This window comes from Diplotaxodon limnothrissa, linkage group LG18, assembly GCF_057381915.1.
Source record: "Diplotaxodon limnothrissa isolate DT_005_m linkage group LG18, D_limnothrissa_male_GT1.1, whole genome shotgun sequence".
Lineage (NCBI taxonomy): Eukaryota > Metazoa > Chordata > Actinopteri > Cichliformes > Cichlidae > Diplotaxodon > Diplotaxodon limnothrissa.
In genome coordinates, this window is record NC_140613.1 from 3,165,104 (window position 1) to 3,179,735 (window position 14,632).

The 14,632-nt window shown below is 43.8% G+C and overlaps 1 protein-coding gene across 2 annotated transcripts in view; it reads right to left on the reverse strand.

Annotated features, from left to right (window-relative positions):
* The window catches only part of efr3a (EFR3 homolog A (S. cerevisiae)), a 111,376-nt gene that overhangs the window by 37,748 nt on the left and 58,996 nt on the right, over window positions 1–14,632 (reverse strand). For both annotated transcript variants that reach the window (XM_085376987.1, XM_085376988.1), the window contains exon 8: window positions 467–607. In XM_085376987.1, the coding sequence (XP_085233113.1) occupies window positions 467–607 (141 nt within the window). The remainder of the gene's footprint in view (window positions 1–466; window positions 608–14,632) is intronic.

Genomic DNA, 14,632 nt, shown 5'->3' on the forward strand with positions numbered 1-14,632 from the left:
AACACAGAGATGCTGTTATTATTTTTTCAATCAATAACAGCCGCAGTGCCGCATGGATTCAGCACGGCTGCTCAAACTCTGGATCAAACACTGCATATACTGAAAAAAGGCTGGTAACAATATCTCAGTCCTTTAAACTGGGAATCAGATCTGTGTTCTAACCCCGGGAATACATACACACACACACACACACACACACACACACACACACACACACACACGTTTCAATAGCACATCTTCAAGCTTCACAGAAAAGATGAGGAGGCAGGAAGTCAGCAGGGAGAAGCCAGTCAATTTTCAAAATAAAAGACTACCGGCAGACTTAAATGCTCCGTTTCTGAAACACTCGTGGATCCACCGTGCGCCCGATGATAAACCGGGGGAGACATCTGGAACACTTATGGGGAGCTTATCACAGTAAGTCTGAATCCTCAAGGAGCGAGTGTACGATACTTCAGGTACTCACACCAGCACGGGTCGCACAGCGTTGTTCATGTTGCCGTACGCCGCTCGGCCCAGCAGCTCTCTGAAGCAGTTCTCAGCCAGCGCTGACGGGTTCTCCTCGCCATCCTGACCCGCCCCCGATGGCGTGTTGGGGTGTCCCGCCCTGCCAGAGAGACCAAAACAACAACAGAGAGGATGCTTAGAAAGAAAAATTAAAAATACCCCCCTGCGGTGACCGTTCACGAGAAACAAACACCTTAAACAAGCTGGACTGAAAACAAGAAAGCAAATTATTTACTTAATGTTTAAATGACTGAACAACAACCAAGAATCAATTTATCACATTGAACACAAAAATCTGTACAGGAGGAACGACGCAAGAAGCTTTCAGGCCATAAGGAAGGAAGGAAGGAAGGAAGGAAGCCAGGAGGAAAGAACAAGTACAGAATAACAGGAGAAAAGATCTGAAAAGAATCAATCAGAGCAGCTGGGAAAAAAGGAGAAATCAATGAGGGTATCGACCTGCCTCAACCAGAGGGGGGGTGTGTGTGTGTGTGTGTGTGTGTGCGCGCACAGACAGAGGAAACAGAAACACTGCAAAGTCTGTGCCAGGCAGAGATTTTAACAGGCCTTCCTTCACTGCGACATCAGAAAAGAGAGAAGAAGTCAGGACTGAAATAATGACTTTGATTGGCTCACTGATGAATCATCGAGGCTTCTGACTGAATGACTGAGCGTTCAGGACGGCTGCCTGTCCGATGGGTCAGCTATCGCAAACCAACAGTGCAAACCTTCAAAGGCTGAGGATTACTGTGTTACTCTCGAGGGGAAAACTGTAATAAAATCAACAGTAACCAGATAAAGATGAAACAACTGTAAACAGAGAAGAAACACAGAGTTATAGAAACGGCCAACAGCAGCCATGCCCTTCTATCCCACGCGTTGTAGATACTCACAAGCAAAGAATAAGAGCTGAGCAGGAAGCAGTGGCTTTTGATTTACTGGTCAGGTAGCCGCAGCCACAGTCACGAGTTTGGGTAGTGACCTAAGGAATGAGATCGAAGATGCAAGCAGCAGAAGAGTGCGTGGGCTCAGCCTCAGAGACAGGCTGAGGAGCTCAGAGCAGAGCTGCCGCTACGCCACATCAAAAGGATGCAGTCTGGGTTATTCAGCATCTGACAAGGATGAGACGCCCATCTGTGAGACCTCATTCTGCAGAGATGATGTCTCTCTGCTGGCTTTCCAGAGCAGCTGAAAAGAGGCAGGTCTGCCTGCAATCAACCTCTGGAGCTCTTTTGTCCCGTGTCCTCCCTCCACCCCAACCGGTTGCAGCGGATGGCCACCTCTCCCTGAGCCTGGATCCGCCAGAGGTTTTTCCTTCCCACTTTCGCCAAGAGCGTGCTAATATGGGGTTTTCTTTCTATAATCGTAGGCGCTTTACCTTACAATAGAAAGCTGTGCAAGGAGCAGAAAACAACTGAAGACATTCAAGGTTTGCAGAAAGAGTCTGACCACTTAAAAGACAAAATAAAGGTGTTGGAGACACTTAAACATACAGACTTTCCACTTCAGGGTTAATAACACATTTTAACAAGCTTGTAGACCTTTGTTCATGCCCAATAAACCCATTTGTTGCTTGAAATAAACCTTTTTCACTCACACATACATTTGTAGAAGTCATACCTTTGTCATAATAAATAAAGCTGCTTTCTGCAGGCATGAATGCAGAGCTGCTTTAATAACTGAGCTGCCTTTTGAGCCAAAACTCAAATCCTGACAGACTTTGGTGGATCACTGTCACCCGCAGAAACAGAAAACAGTCTGAGGAGCAGGAGCCGCAGCCCAGCAGAATGAGTAAATAATAACGAGCGGAAGATTTCGGGGTGTGGCTCTGCAGAGGTGACAGTAAGCCCACCAAGAAATGTTTAGCGCCGCAGCTGCAGCAGAGCGAATTCTGATATCAGAAAATAATAAAAAGTAATCCTAATGAGCTGTCAGACGATGACGTCGAAAGCAGGACCGAGATGTGGAAGAGCAGGAAGAGAGGCAGATAAGTAATGTTGAGGATTCCTGTTTTGTAATTTACAAACATCACCTCGCAGCCAATGAGAAGCGAGTCCTCTCACGCCCGTGGGCTCTCTTCTCTGTAATGAGACTGGACCTGTTGTGAAATGTCAGCTGACAACAGGGTTAAAGTTCAACTTATTTGAAGCTCAAGCTCGTTGGGCGAGGTGTGAAATCTGAGGTGTGCAAGCTGTCCGAGACAGCACTGCTGCAGGGAGCTGAAGATGCTGCAGAGGGCTGTCAGCGACGTACATGAGCCACGTAAGGTCAACATGGATGTTGACCATTTTTTATATTTCTATTTTCTTCTTCCTTCCTATTTTATCATTCAGATTTTTAGGACACCCTAAAAATTGGGAAAGCCTGAGGATGGCGGTTGTCCTGCACCTGTGCTCCAATAAACCGGCCTCAAGAACACAAACAGGAAGCAATCGTGTTGTTGTAGTGATGCGTGCGGACGCCAGAGTGCCTCCTCCTGACCTCCTGAGAGTCAGCGGGGACTTTGTTAAATATGATAAAGTTATTGTACAAAAAGTCCTTCATGCTGTGAATATTTACAGGCCCTGGAAGCTCTTAGAGATGGGGGGAAATTTGATGTAGTTCATTGAAACCATGTTGACACTCACAAAATGAGACGGTGGATATAAAATTGATTTGGTTTGAGATTAAATGTGTTTGTATAGACAGCGCCTGCATTTATAAAGAATACAGGCGCTTTCTTTATAAAGACAAACCCAACAATAATAATACCTGTGTAGTTTGAGGGCCTGTAGTCTGAGATTGTCTAATGTAGTTTAAAACAATCATAAAATATTAACATTTTAAAAAGAAACTGAACTACTGAAACACAGCTACGCACTTTATTAATGCCCTGTCATTGTTCCAGTTATCATCATTGGACCTGTTTTTGGTCCTGAACTCGTCTCATCTCAGCACGAGGTGGACGAAAATCGAATTTAAACTGGATTTTAAAGCTGTTGTTTGGGAATCAAATGATCAAAAACTAAACTTTCTGCTTATGTGATGATCCGAGTTCAGGGTTTGGGTGGGTCACGGAAGATTTTTGACATTTCAAACTGGACCGCAAAGGTCCGAAGTCTGGGATTGGCTTCGTCTGCAAGACGAATGAATCGCTTTATAAGAGGACAGGATTTTAAGACACCATGAATGAACTTTCTGAAGATTTCTATATTGAATATTTAGTAACTACGATGACTGGGGAAGGTCACGGTAATCATCTCGAACGCTGTTTGCTGCATCTGGACCTCCTTCCAAAGAGGTGTTGCAGCACTTTAATAAATGCAGAATAATCCTGCGTCGTTTCTGAGAGAACAAAGTTATTATTCACAAAGCCACAACCCGGGCCTATTTTAAGCAACAAACTCCAAATGCTTCATGTTGATGGAGGAAAGATGCTGCCAATTAGTTTCTTCTGCCGTCTTGTTGGTTGGAGTTTTCCTGCAGAGCTGCCAGGAATCCACAGTCCTGGTCGGAGACCAGGAGAGCCTCATGTTATGTGTTATATTGATAAAATAATGCAATAGTAAATCATTTCCCAAGCAATAAGCCTGGTCACAGATGGACTGTAGGCAGCCAGCTCTCAGGAGGGAAACAATGCAATTACTGACAGCCCACACGGGCGGTTCAGGGGAAATTAAATGCTTATTGCTTGTTAGAAGCAGGGAAATGAGGCAAAAATGAAAATCTCTGATGTTATAGGAGGTGGGCTGTTGTTATTTAATGAAATAGAAGAAACTTTGCTGAAGCCAGACTTTTCCTGATGATGGTAAATGGCCTGCATTTGTATAGCGCTTTTCTAGTCCATAGGACCCCAAAGCGCTTCACACTACATTCAGTCATCCACCCATTCACACACACATTCACACACTGGCGATAGCAAGCTACATTGTAGCCACAGCTGCCCTGGGGCGCACTGACAGAGGCGAGGCTGCCGGACAAAGGCGCCACCGGGCCCTCTGACCACCACCAGTAGGCAAACATGGGGTTAGTATCTTGCCCAAGGATATTTGGCATGCAGCTAGGATGCAGCCTGGGATCGAACCACCGACCTTCTGATTAGTGGCTGACCTGCTCTGCCACCTGAGCTACAGCCACATGATTGCTCACTTTAGGAAAAAAATTGTTAAAACATTCCAGAACAAAAAAAACGGTCAGATAGAAACTCAATTTCAAGCCTCCACGGGAAAAGAAAAGTCTGAAAGGATTTACAGCACACGTGAAAAGTTCGTGTTTGATGTCCTACAGTCTAAAAAAAAAAAAAAAAAAAAAAAAAAAAGTTTACTCGCATTATTTATTTATTTATTTATTTTTTTAAATGGTGGCATTTCGGGGGTTAAACATGGAAATAATAAAGAGCTTCAGTCAATCCAAAAACTCAACTGGGACTAGAAAGAGAGACCACATTTCTCCCATTTTGGCTTCTCTTGGCTTTCTTCATTCAGATCTAGACTAATGAGGCCCCATCATATCTTAGAGCAGCGGGCCAGACCTTTTTTGTGCCAGACAATATTTTCACGGACCAGTTAATGTGTGGCGGATAAATACAACAAAATAAAACTATACGACCAAGACAAGAACTGTGGTATTTTGTAAATATAATAATAAACGCGAATTCACCCTGTAATTGTCTAACTTAATTAGCAGCGTCCTCCTGAAATGCACCAACAACATTGAGAGTAATGTCCTCCTGTCTTCCCACAAGCTTCTAAAAGTAGAATGGGAGGCAGAGCCTTCAGCTTTCAGGCCCCGCCTCCGTGGAAACAGCTCCCAGTTTGGGTTCAGGAGACAGAAACCTGCTTACTAAAATTAAACTTAAGACTTTGCTTTGTCAGCTGTAGATATTCTTATGCTGTGTGTTTCTTAACAGGACTTTTACTGTGAAATCAGCTGAAAAACCTGGAGTTTTCTGCAGATTTCACAATAAAAGTCCGGTTGAGAAATAAATATTTTCTGTCCACTAAAACGCTATAGGCCTTTTAATTTGAAACAGATACTGGAGTGGTTTAACAGAGCTGTACCTCCAACAGAGTGGGGGCCAAACAAAAATATTAAAATAGACCAATAATCATTTTCTTACTCCTACTGTTCTACTATTGTACCAAACAGTAGGAGTAAGAAAAAGACAGCAGGTGAGGCAAATCAGGGTCTATGAGCGATTGTGGCTCAAGAGTTGGGAGTTCGCCTTGTAATTGGAAGGTTGCCGGTTCGAGCCCCGGCTTGGACAGTCTCGGTCGTTGTGTCCTTGGGCAAGACACTTCACCCGTTGCCTACTGGTGGTGGTCAGAGGGCCCGGTGGCGCCAGTGTCCGGCAGCCTCGCCTCTGTCAGTGCGCCCCAGGGTGGCTGTGGCTACATGTAGCTTGCCATCACCAGTGTATGAATGTGTGCGTGAATGGGTGGATGACTGGATATGTAAAGCGCTTTGGGGTCCTTAGGGACTAGTAAAGCGCTATATAAATACAGGCCATTTACCATTTACCATATGAGATGAGACACAGAGTTTATGTGAATGATGCAAAAATGTTCCTTAATCCTGGTTTACTTTTCATTTCTGAGCTTATGTTTAATGTGCAAACCAGCAGCTACTGCAAGCTTTTGATGTTTGCAGGTTACTCAATGCAGCAGATGAATCTGTGAAGCAACCAGCACATCGTTAAGATCAATGTGTTTGTCTTTACTGGATTTCAGCTGGGTTAGCTAAATGTGAATATTCTAAGGAAAGCCTCCTTGATGCACTGACCACTCCTCTCTTCACTCCCTGTCCTCTTAACCCTCAGCGGTCGCTTCCTGAACTGAATGTTAAGGAAGTTTAAGAAAGTTTTCAAGTTACATGTCAAAATGACAAAGTTATGACCGTCTAACACTTTTATCAGGAAAAAAGTTCTGGTTCCATTCGTACGTTGTGTTCATATCCACAGTTGTCAGTAACTGTGAAATGCCAGAATGGATGTATTTATAGACTACACAATCCTGTACTGTTGAAGCCTCTGTTGTGTGCGTGCATTTAATCAAGAAGTGTGCTCTAAAGAAACGACGGTGGTGTGATTACAAAGATTAAGGCAGTTAAGACAAGTTAGAGGTCAAAGTCGTTTCCAAGGTGGCAGAGAGAGTGTGTTTGCGTGTTTGTATGTAGGTGTGTGTGCTGATGAGCAACACAGGCAGGCAGTTAATCGTGACGCAGGAGGAGGCTTTGTTCGCCTTCCTCTCTGGTTTCTGCACGCCGGGCACGTCCGCCTTCCCCAAGACGCAATTAAGAGTATCCAACGCCCTTGACCGCTGCTTCCCAGCAGCCTCCAGAGGTTCGATTAGAAAGCCGACAACATGCTGCCGAGCCCGAGTTCGGGGACAAAATTATCAGAAGAAAGAAAAAAAACCAAACAAACAAGCACAACAGCGATTCCCTCAGAGGCGAGAGTCAAACTGTGTTTCAGTGGTGAGCTCTGAGTCACACTATTAAACCGACAAACCCCAAACCTGCAGAAAGACATTTAGTTTGACAGGATGCTGCTGGACCGCAGTGATGCTGAGCTGCTCCAAGGAGGGAGGTCAGCATCCGAATGGGCAGAAAAGTGCAGAACAAATGTTCACCTGCCACTGGAAGATGTTTCAATCCATGGAGAAACAAGTCTGAACTCCCCAGGGAGAGATTTTTGATGAGTCCAGGCAGCCTTTTCCTCCACTTGACCTCCCAGATTTTGTGAAACAGGCAGACCGACGAGAGAAGCTGAAGAAAACTGGTTTATCGGAAAAAATAAAATGCACATCACATGTTTCCAGCTAAGCTATGCATCCTGTGATTGCATGGAGCTGCGTGTGATTGCATTCGCATGAACAAAGCAACACGATAAGGTGCCTGATTACAGATGACTAATGATTACCCTGCAGGGAGGTGATACTATCCTCAGCGGACCACCCGCTCTTCGTTTCTCCAGCTCTTTTTAGCTAAACTGTCACCAGTAAACTCCTCAAATAACTGCTAACTGCCTTGTGAGAGAAGCTTCCTTCTACTCGATGCTGAACCGTCAGTTTGTACAGACGAACGTTAGCATTTTACTTATTCTTCGAAGTTTGGGGAAGCTTCATAGGGCATTACAGGCCTTTAGAAGGTATACAAGACCTGCCAAGAGATCAAGTCGAAACAATAAAAGCTCCAAGAGAAAAAAAGAGATTTGACTGAACAGCTTCTAAAACTAAATGTGTCGCATTCCTACATCTCTGCAGATGTGTGCCTCATATTTATGCGGGTATTGGTTACACATGGATTTTAACACCCGCCCAGAAAAGGGTCGGGTTTTACTGAGATTTATCTTCCAGCCATGGAAGATGGATTGGCAAGAATTCTGCTTTTCCTGTCAAAGGTTCATTGAGAAGATACTGCAGATACTGGATCAACTATTTTAGCAGTGGGGGGAATAAGTGAGTGAGACCATGTCAGAGTCATAGAAAAATAACAGTTTGGATTTGAAGGCCAGCTCATCTTCTCAATCGCTTGGCGTTAGGTCAAAGCTGTGTGAGGCCTTTTTCTAGACTTGATATTGCGATAATATTAAACGTGTATTGTTGTACAGTTTTTGATTGGGTCATGCAAACAGTGACATTGAAACACATGACTGCGGTTAGCCTCATGTTCACTTTCTGCGCCACCATCATCTTCTTCAGCACAAATATCAGCACAGCTACAGCGTTCAACTGTTTCTCACCACGTAAATGTTGAAGAAGAGCATGATGGGAAATCCCCACTGTTTACAAACCCTCACAGTCCATAGCTAAAAACCTTTAGTTGGATCCACAAGTTTGTGCACGAGGACATTTTTTGTAGTTTTGTGTCCGATTTAAAATCCTCTGTGGTGAAGTTCAGAGTTTCAATTCAAGGTATTAAATAAAATTCCCCATTTTTAGTAATACCCAAATAATTCCCAACATGGCTTCTGACACAGATGTGAGGATGCACCAGACTTCAGTGTTTTATAAGACTTTCAGAGTCTTCTAGTGGACGGCAGCTACAAGACGAAGGCTCGTCAGTTGGTCTAGAGCCTGACATGAATATTCCCTCAGCAGTGATGTGTAATTACAGCAGCTAAGAACAGTTACATCAGGAAGGGGGACAACATTAACCAAAATTCAAAGATGAAGCCTGCTCCAGTAAGATGCTGACACCTTAGCTTTAAGTATCTGCTGATGCTAAGTATCCACTGGGAATAGGACAGATCACGAGTTTTCTCTCTAACATCGCAGGGTTTTTACTTCACGATATAAAAGTGCATCGAACTGTTGCTGTGAAACGGTGCTATATGAATAAAACTCAGCTGCATGTAATCCAAGTAAAACGGCTCAGAGATTAAAAAACTCAGAGATTTAAATTCTTCCAAACTTTAAATGGTAAATGGCCTGCATTTGTATAGCACTTTTCTAGTCCATAGGACCCCAAAGCGCTTTACACTACATTCAGTCATTCACCCATTCACACACACATTCACACACTGGTGATGGCAGCTACATTGTAGCCACAGCTGCCCTGGGGCGCACTGACAGAGGCGAGGCTGCCAGACACTGGCGCCACTGGGCCCTCTGACCACCACCAGTAGGCAAACACGGGGTTAGTATCTTGCCCAAGGATATTTGGCATGCAGCCAGGATGCAGCCTGGGATCGAACCACCGACCTTCTGATTAGTGGCTGACCTGCTCTGCCACCTGAGCTACAGCCACCCCAACTTTACCAAACTTTACCAAACTGACTCCTCTGCATATGGTCAAGTAAAAAAAAAAAACTGTGCTAGTTTATTTATGATTTTAATTTTATTATTTATTTATTTTTTAGCTTGAATTAATTAAAACTGATTAAAAAAACAGGTTAAAAAGCATTTTTATCACTATAGTGATGTTTCTTTGGAGAAAGGTAAAACCTCTTTAGGCAGTGCTATTCTTTCCTGTATGTCAGGAAAAATGTAACGTGACTCGAGTGTGGCTGGAGTTCATGATTTCATAACTTTAGACTCGCGGTTCAGTCAATCTACACCAAAAAGGACAGATTAAAGGCAAGAGTCAGACTTAAATATTTAACTACGTGTCCTTCATGTTTAACCTCACACATCCTACCTCGCCTCCTTCAAAGAGCACACTTCCAGCCTCAGATCCGGCTCGGGGTTTCTGCTCATTAAGTCGCAGAAACGACTCGAACGCTGCCATTACTGCAGAGATGTTTCCCCCCCAGGACAGCGGGGAAGGAAGATATGCAGAACAATTATCCCAGGAAAATGGGAAGGTGCATTTCCATTTAAATGGTGAAGATAAGATTTGGTGATTGGACTGTTAGGAGCAGGAAATAAACACGAGATTAAACACGAGAAACAAAGAGTGCATGACAGTTAAATAGAGAGACCCGTGTTTCACGGTGGTCCAGCAAAGCTCGTTCCTTCAACAGAAGACGTTCATCTCAAGATCAGCATAATTAATTAAAGCTAAACTTTAAAATCTTAAAAGCGTAACGTGCTCACTGGTGGTCAAAGGAGCTTGCAAAGAAAAGCGTCTGGACTTCTTTAAGTTACTTGAAGACGTTTCACCTCTCATCCGAGAAGCTTCTTCAGTTCTAGGGTCAAATGGTGGAGAGTCCCAGATATAAACCTAGTGGGAGTTTCCCCCCACAGAGGGACAAAAGGACCCCCTGATGATCCTCTAATCGCCTGAGCCAAGGTGTGAAACTGGGTGTGGGTCCCAATCAGCCAGAGTTTCGGGTGAGTTCATTGTGAAACCTGGCCCCACCTTATCATGCGAATTCCTGAGATCAGATGGCCCAGGATGTGAGTGGGCGTTAAGGCGTCTGGGAAGGGATCTCAGACTACGATGACCTGGATGACTGAGAACCTTCGCAGACGTGTTCACTGGCGATTTCCTGTTTTTCAAACCATTCCCTGTAAACTTTAGAGGTTGTTGTGAGGAAAGTCCCAGCAGATCATCAGGTACTGAAACAGTCAGACAAACGTCCGTGCCATGTTCAAAGTCACTTAAATCTTCTTTCTTCTTCATTCTGATCCTCAATTTTGGTTAGATACGTGTTCACATGCAGTTGAACTTGAATGACCCCTGGGTATCCTGCTTTAAATGCTTGGAAGTAACCTCCCACCACACCTGTGGGTGACAGGAACACCAACCTGTCCGAACAGCCACAGCGCTCTCATTCCTCCACATGTGTTGGAAGGGAGGGAGCGAGCTTCTTGTGGGGCTTTAGGTAGGAAAAGAAAAAACAGGCGAGAGAAGGAGGGGAAAAAAAGAGTCAAAGGGAGGCAAAAAGCAGGTCCAAAAATAGCATTTTGTTCACATGGAAACCACACAAATGAGAAAGGAGAGGTTTCTACAGAACAGAGCTCAGGTGGTGAAATCAGGAGAGAAGGTGATAAAAATGAGAGGCTGAGGAGGAAAAGCGAGGAGAGTAAAGAGATACCATCATCTGCTTAATTTAACTACTTCAGTTCTGGGTTAATTTTCTTATTAAATATGTGACAGAAAATGTCTGCAAATGATCAAAGCACTAGTTCAAAACAAGAAAAGATATTTGACGCACTATTATTGTACATTTCAGACATCTTTTCTTTTTTAAATCAATAACTGTCTCAAAGACAGAGGAGAAGATTGGTAAGGAATTCGAACGAGACAAAGACACCAGATTTAAGCTTTGTGCTCGGTCATGTTGATCTTTGCAGTGCAGGCACAGCATCACTCCCAGCCCGGGGATGAGGAGCAGAACTAAGCTCCTCAGCACGACATCGGGATTTCCTCCTTCACCTGGATACAAGCCTGGATTTGTGGGCTGAGTGAATAAAATGAGGTTTGAGGTGTGTGGGAGGCGGTAATTCCTCCGCTCGAGTTCAGGTGAAGGTTTGTATTCCGTCGGCCAACCTGATGATCCTGAGTGATTTACGGCAGATCCAACAGCAGGATTTACTTTGGATTCTGACTCTCCACGTGCTGCGGGCAGAATTAAAGACGTCAAAGGTCCAAAGAAGAGCGAGAAACACAGAAAACCGGCAGAGTTTGTTAGAAAGCAGGAAGAAGAAAACGCACCAACCAAGTAAACACAAGCCAAGATCCTTCGGTTGCTCAGCGTGACCAGCGGTCATATTTTGGGTTGGTATTACAACGTTAATCTTATCATGTCCAAGTTCCTGTCAAACTGAATAAATCCTCTTGTTCTGAATGAGGTGTGTTCCTATTAAAAGGGAGTTCTTCCTCCCCGAAGTTGCCACGTGCTTCTTCACGGGGATCATTTGATCGTTGGGGTTCTCTACTCTAAAGTACTGAGAACAGCATGAACTGGGAGCTCTGGGTCTTGTTAGCCCTTTCTTTGTCACACTGGTTCATGCGTGGTGGAAAAAACTCTCAGGCCTGATTTAGACTTCTGCGCTGAATCTCTGTAGAGCGATGATGTAACCTACGTAAGCGGTCGACGTCGTTGTCAGCACTCATGCTTGTGCGTTCACTCCCAGCTCATGGCCGGACGGGACCTTTCCAGTACATGAAGGCTCTCCGATAGAGTCCAGCCGGAGTCCTGCAACTAGGACTGCGCCATAACACACCATCCATATTAACCCTGGGTATATTTTTGCATGATTTACAAAACCATTATTAAATGAATAAACGATGCAATGATGTCATGCTGATATAATTTTAAGGTTATATTGCCCACGCCTACCTTCAACATATGAAACCGAGTAATTACAGTTTTCACACATCACTGAAGGCCGAAATCTAACGCAATCTGAGATCCAACACAAATTGTGCTGCACGCCCCCATCCGACACTCATGAGGCCCCAGAAGATGACGACAGCGTATCGTTTGCATTACAACATGATGAGAAGGCTTCCTTTCCCACTAAATACCAAATCAAATTACGCCTCTAATGACGATGATCTATAAAACCTGCACACACACCTCATCAGCTAACCGTTTCTGCAAAAGCAAAACCGCTTCCCAAACTCCTCGTGTGAGGGTTCAGAGTCGCTACTCTTCCACGTTTACCCAACAATACATTGAGGAGGAGAGCAGGAATGAAAGACTGTGAAAGCAATAAATCTTGCTCTGTCCCAGGACTCTGCTCGGATACGATAAGAGAAATGTTTAGGAAGGAATAAAAGCTGGAGGGAAAATGGAGTTATGATGAGGTGACACGCAGGCACAGATTTGTTTCCTTTCATAAAAACCTGCCCTCGCTGCTCCATTTACTAACTCAAGTATTTTTTCTCTGCCTGTCACTTTGTAACGAAGGACACGTCTTTTTTTATTCCGTCTTTGGATTCTTCAGCTGATTAATGAGCTTCAGGTGAATTTTTGGCACAAATACACCTGAGAGCTGGTAACTGGTTTTAATGTCACTGGTTATAATTAAAAGCACGGTCAGGATTTTGACCTTTCATCTTCATGTGCACGCCACAAAAGACAGTTCTGCCAAAAATGTTCGATTATAGGTGGTGAATTGTACAAAAACTGATCTGGAACTCAACAATAGACCGACTGAGGTCATAAATCATGTTTTCAGCTTCTCTACACTGTCTTTCTTAATGCTGCATGATTGGTGGTTTTGTGTCTCCTGCTGAAATTACACCTGAAAGTCACACACAGTCGAGTCTTTTTTCAAACACCTACTCTGAAAATTATCAGCCACCAGGGGCGCTGTGGAGTCTATCGAGTGTGGATGTAATATCGGCATGAAAATATAATTAATAATTAGACCTCTGTGCACTGAATCACACTCGTTATTAATCTCTGTCTCTCTTCCACAGCATGTCTGTATCCTGTCTTCCTTCTCTCTCCTCAACCGGTCGCAGCAGATGGCCCCGCCCCTCCCTGATTCTTCCTGTTAGAAGGGAGTTTTTCCTTTCCACAGTCGCCTGCTTGCTCACAGGGGGTTTGTTGGGTTTTTCTCTGCATGTATTATTGTAGGCTCTACCTTACAGTATAAAGCACCTTGAGGCGACTGTTGTTGTGATTTGGCGCTGTGTAAATAAAACTGAATTGAATTAATCATCAACTAACTTTATTCAACAGGTCCAACATTACTGGGAAACACAGACCTTGCAACAGCTGTGAGGTTTCTGTGCTGCTGTGACGTTGACTCTGTGTGGGTGTGGCCTACCAGAGCGCTCCTTTGTTTCCGGGGTGTGTGTCGTGCTCCTGCTCTGTGGAGAGGAGGGTGGGGTTTTTGGTGATTTAGTTTTTTATTTATTTTTTATTTAGTCTTTTGTTTGGTGAACATTTTCTGGGTTTTGTTATATTTCCTTTATTTTGACAGTTTTTTTGTCAGTTTTTTTCAGTTAAATTATTAATAACAGAAAAAACTTTACTTTTACAGAGACGTGCTTTAACCTGGAGACAGACTCATTTGATTAAAGATAAGTCCGACTAGAGTTTCTTTGAAAGCTTCATTAACACCAACAAGGCAGATGTTGACAGATGATGACACCTGTTAACTTGGACTACAAACAGCAGCAATAACAATGTGACACTAAGGATCAGTTCTGCAGCCGTGAGACAAATACTTTGAGTCTAGTTAATCCAATCTGAGAGAAGATCATTTAATATTTTAGCTGTTTTTATTTTATTTTATGATTAAATTCTCTGTATCGCGGACAGAACAATGAGCTGTGTTAAACTGCTATGAAGCATAAATATTAACACTCAGTGTGAAAGCGGCAGAATCTTAAATATCACAGAACCAAAAATTATCAACTGATTATTGAATCTGGAGTCTGTGAATCTCTGTTGCTTGTATCAGCTCCAGAGTCACACGATAATTTTCTACAGGAGTCTCTAATGCTGCAAACAGGAGAGCCTGAATTAGCTCCTCCCACTTTGCAGATGAAAAACAGCTGTATCGTCGGTTTTCTTAGAGAAACAAAAATTGTGGCGTAAACCAGTTTGTCCCTCCGATTCAATATGAGCCTCTCTAAACTCTAAAGAAAGCAGGAAGCATAGTGTCAGATACAGCTCGTGTAAAAAACGGTGACGCTGCCGCTTTAATCCTGACATGGCTACGACATGCTTCATGTGTTGGCCGGGTTTGATGGAGTCTGTGTTGTCGAATGTTGTCGTCCAGCTGTTTCTCAGAGTGGA